Source organism: Gadus morhua, chromosome 11 (assembly GCF_902167405.1).
Source record: "Gadus morhua chromosome 11, gadMor3.0, whole genome shotgun sequence".
NCBI lineage: Eukaryota > Metazoa > Chordata > Actinopteri > Gadiformes > Gadidae > Gadus > Gadus morhua.
This window is the reverse complement of record NC_044058.1, coordinates 3,433,950-3,436,449: the sequence shown is the minus strand read 5'-3', so window position 1 is coordinate 3,436,449 and position 2,500 is coordinate 3,433,950. Positions and strand designations below refer to the sequence as shown.

Here is a 2,500-nt window from a genome sequence, read left to right as displayed (position 1 = left end):
ACACACACACACACACACACACACACACACACACACACACACACACACACACACACACACACACACACCATCAAACAATGAAATCAACGGTTCTAATCTTTGTGTGTGTGAAGGTGTAGGTGTAAGAGAGAGAGAGAGAGAGAGAGAGAGAGAGAGAGAGAATGATACCAAAGACAGAACATTGTGTGAGTCAACATTGTAGTTTATTGTCCTCCATCGAGTGTTGCTTACACTGATACATTTTTTTTATAAAAGAGACACAAAGTGAAAAACCCTAAGGGTGCTGTATGAGACTAGTGGATAGAAATAAATACAAAATATGATAGAAAAGAAGGGGGAAGGGTGGGTAGGACAGGAACAAAGATAATGGACACATCACAACTGACCTAAGATTAGAAGGGCTCAGAGATTGGCTTACACACAACTACAAATATAGTACATGATGTGCATGCAAACGCATACACACAAACTCACACACACATACGCGCACACGGACACATGCACAAGTACATGCATGCAGACGCTCGCACGCACGCTATCTCTTCTGGAAACACAGCGATAAGTTGGTACTCATGCAGACGATCAGACTTCCAAGAAATGTGACACAACATATACGCAACACTTTGTTTACAACCCCAAATGGGTCACAGCTTCAGGGAAGCTAAAAATACCGCGTGCAAAGACTATGAACTAAGGACTACATGTGAAACATACTGTAGGGCAAGACTAGTGGCATAATGAAGCTATGGTATACAGTATTATGCATATACACTGGTGCAGTCGGGACTGGGGCTACGGGCTCTCCCTCCCTGGGGCTCAGGGTGATTGGGCGCTGGGGGTCAAGGTGGCCCCGGAGAGAGAGAGGGATGGAGGATGCAGGGATGGAGAGAGAGGGATGGAGGATGGAGGGATGGAGAGAGAAGGATGGAGGATGGAGGGATGGAGAGAGAGGGATGGAGGATGGAGGGATGGAGAGAGAGGGGGTCTCTCATTCATTCTCGTATGTAGATTCGGGTGCAGATCACGTCGTCTGCGCTCATGGTCTGGAACGAGAGAAGAATATGAAAGATATGAGGGCACTGATGTTAATTTGTCTGGATATGTATACATATACAGACAGCCATTGGGGTTAGATCCTATGATTAATGTCCCATATATCCAGGCCTGATGGCAGAGCAGCTCCAGTCATGAGCTCAGCCTGCTGCCAGAGCGTCATAAGGCCAGCAGTGAGGCTTTGTTTTGAATCCTGAATCCCTAAAACATCTCGGCATTACTTCCTCCTTCTCGAGCAGATATCTGCTATTCAGGATCTCAGAAACAAGCCTATTCTTTGTTTGTGCCCAGAGGTTGGATGTTGTTTGCTAAATCTTCCCAGTAACCTGCCAACGAGCCCAGACTTATTGGCTGACTCACCAGAATCAGCTCGCCGTCATTGGTTAGCTCCCGTGTCCAGGCGGTCTTAGGCCCCTCCCCTTTCTGCAATGTCTGCTCACAGCTGATCTTGCTGTCAGTTTCCCAGCAAGGCAAACTCTGAAGGAAAGACACAGTGAGAGAGGTAGAGAGAAAGAGAGAGAGAGGGAGAGAGAGAGAAAGAAAGAGAGTGTGAGAGGTGAGACCGAGAGCGAGAGTGAGAGAGAGTGAGAGAGCGAGAGAAAAAGAGAAAAAGAGAAAAAGAGAAAGAGAGAGAGACAGAGAGAGAGAGAGAGAGAGAGAGAGAGAGAGAGAGAGAGAGAGAGAGAGAGAGAGAGAGAGAGAGAGGTGACAATTAGACTATAGATCGTAGCAGGCATGTGCATGTGTTTTATAAAAGTGAACAGTTGAATTATTGGCTTCAATAGATAGATTAACTAAAATATTATTGGACTGCATGTCCCAGAGAGACACTGGGATGATTGAGGATTGGTGCTATAGAAAGGTTACTGGAGAGAGAGTGTGAGAGAGAGAGTGTGAGAGATAGAGAGTGAGAGAGAGAGAGAGAGAGAGAGAGAGAGAGAGAGAGAGAGAGAGAGAGAGAGAGAGAGAGAGAGAGAGAGAGAGAGAGAGAGAGAGAGAGAGGGGGGGGGGGGGGGGGGGGGGGGGGGGGGGGGGGGGGGGGGGGGGGGGGGGGGGGGGGGGGGGGGATTTGCTTGGAGATGATTATGTGCGATTTGATCATGGCCAGTGGAGAGAGGGCCTGTCTGTCTCCATGTGTTTGCTTTGGAGACAGTCAAAACAGAGGCGTCCTTGGGAAAGTAGGGAGAGAGACCCAGGGCACAGAGGGAGAGGAGGGAGGATGAGGAATAGACTGAGAGAGAGGGAGAGAGAGAGAGAGAGAGAGAGAGAGAGAGAGAGAGAGAGACAGAGCGAGAAGGGGAGTAGGAGAAGGAGTCAGTAGGGAGCAAAGAGGGAGTGGGTGTAAAGGGTTCAATGGGCCCTTAGAGGCCCAGGGAGGGGTTGGATATGGTATCATTGTAAATATGATGGAATGCCAAATTAAATAAGATCTATGGGATTCAAGATG

At 48.3% G+C, this 2,500-nt stretch overlaps 1 protein-coding gene across 1 annotated transcript; it reads right to left on the bottom strand.

Moving 5' to 3' along the window:
- Positions 1–181: 181 nt before the first annotated feature.
- crabp2a (cellular retinoic acid binding protein 2, a) lies at positions 182–1,530 on the bottom strand (the record flags this gene model as incomplete). Its single annotated transcript, XM_030370817.1, is given in 2 exon segments — positions 182–1,043; positions 1,414–1,530. Coding segments are annotated over 2 exon segments (168 nt in total), but the record flags the coding sequence as incomplete, so codon positions are not given.
- Positions 1,531–2,500: the final 970 nt, after the last annotated feature.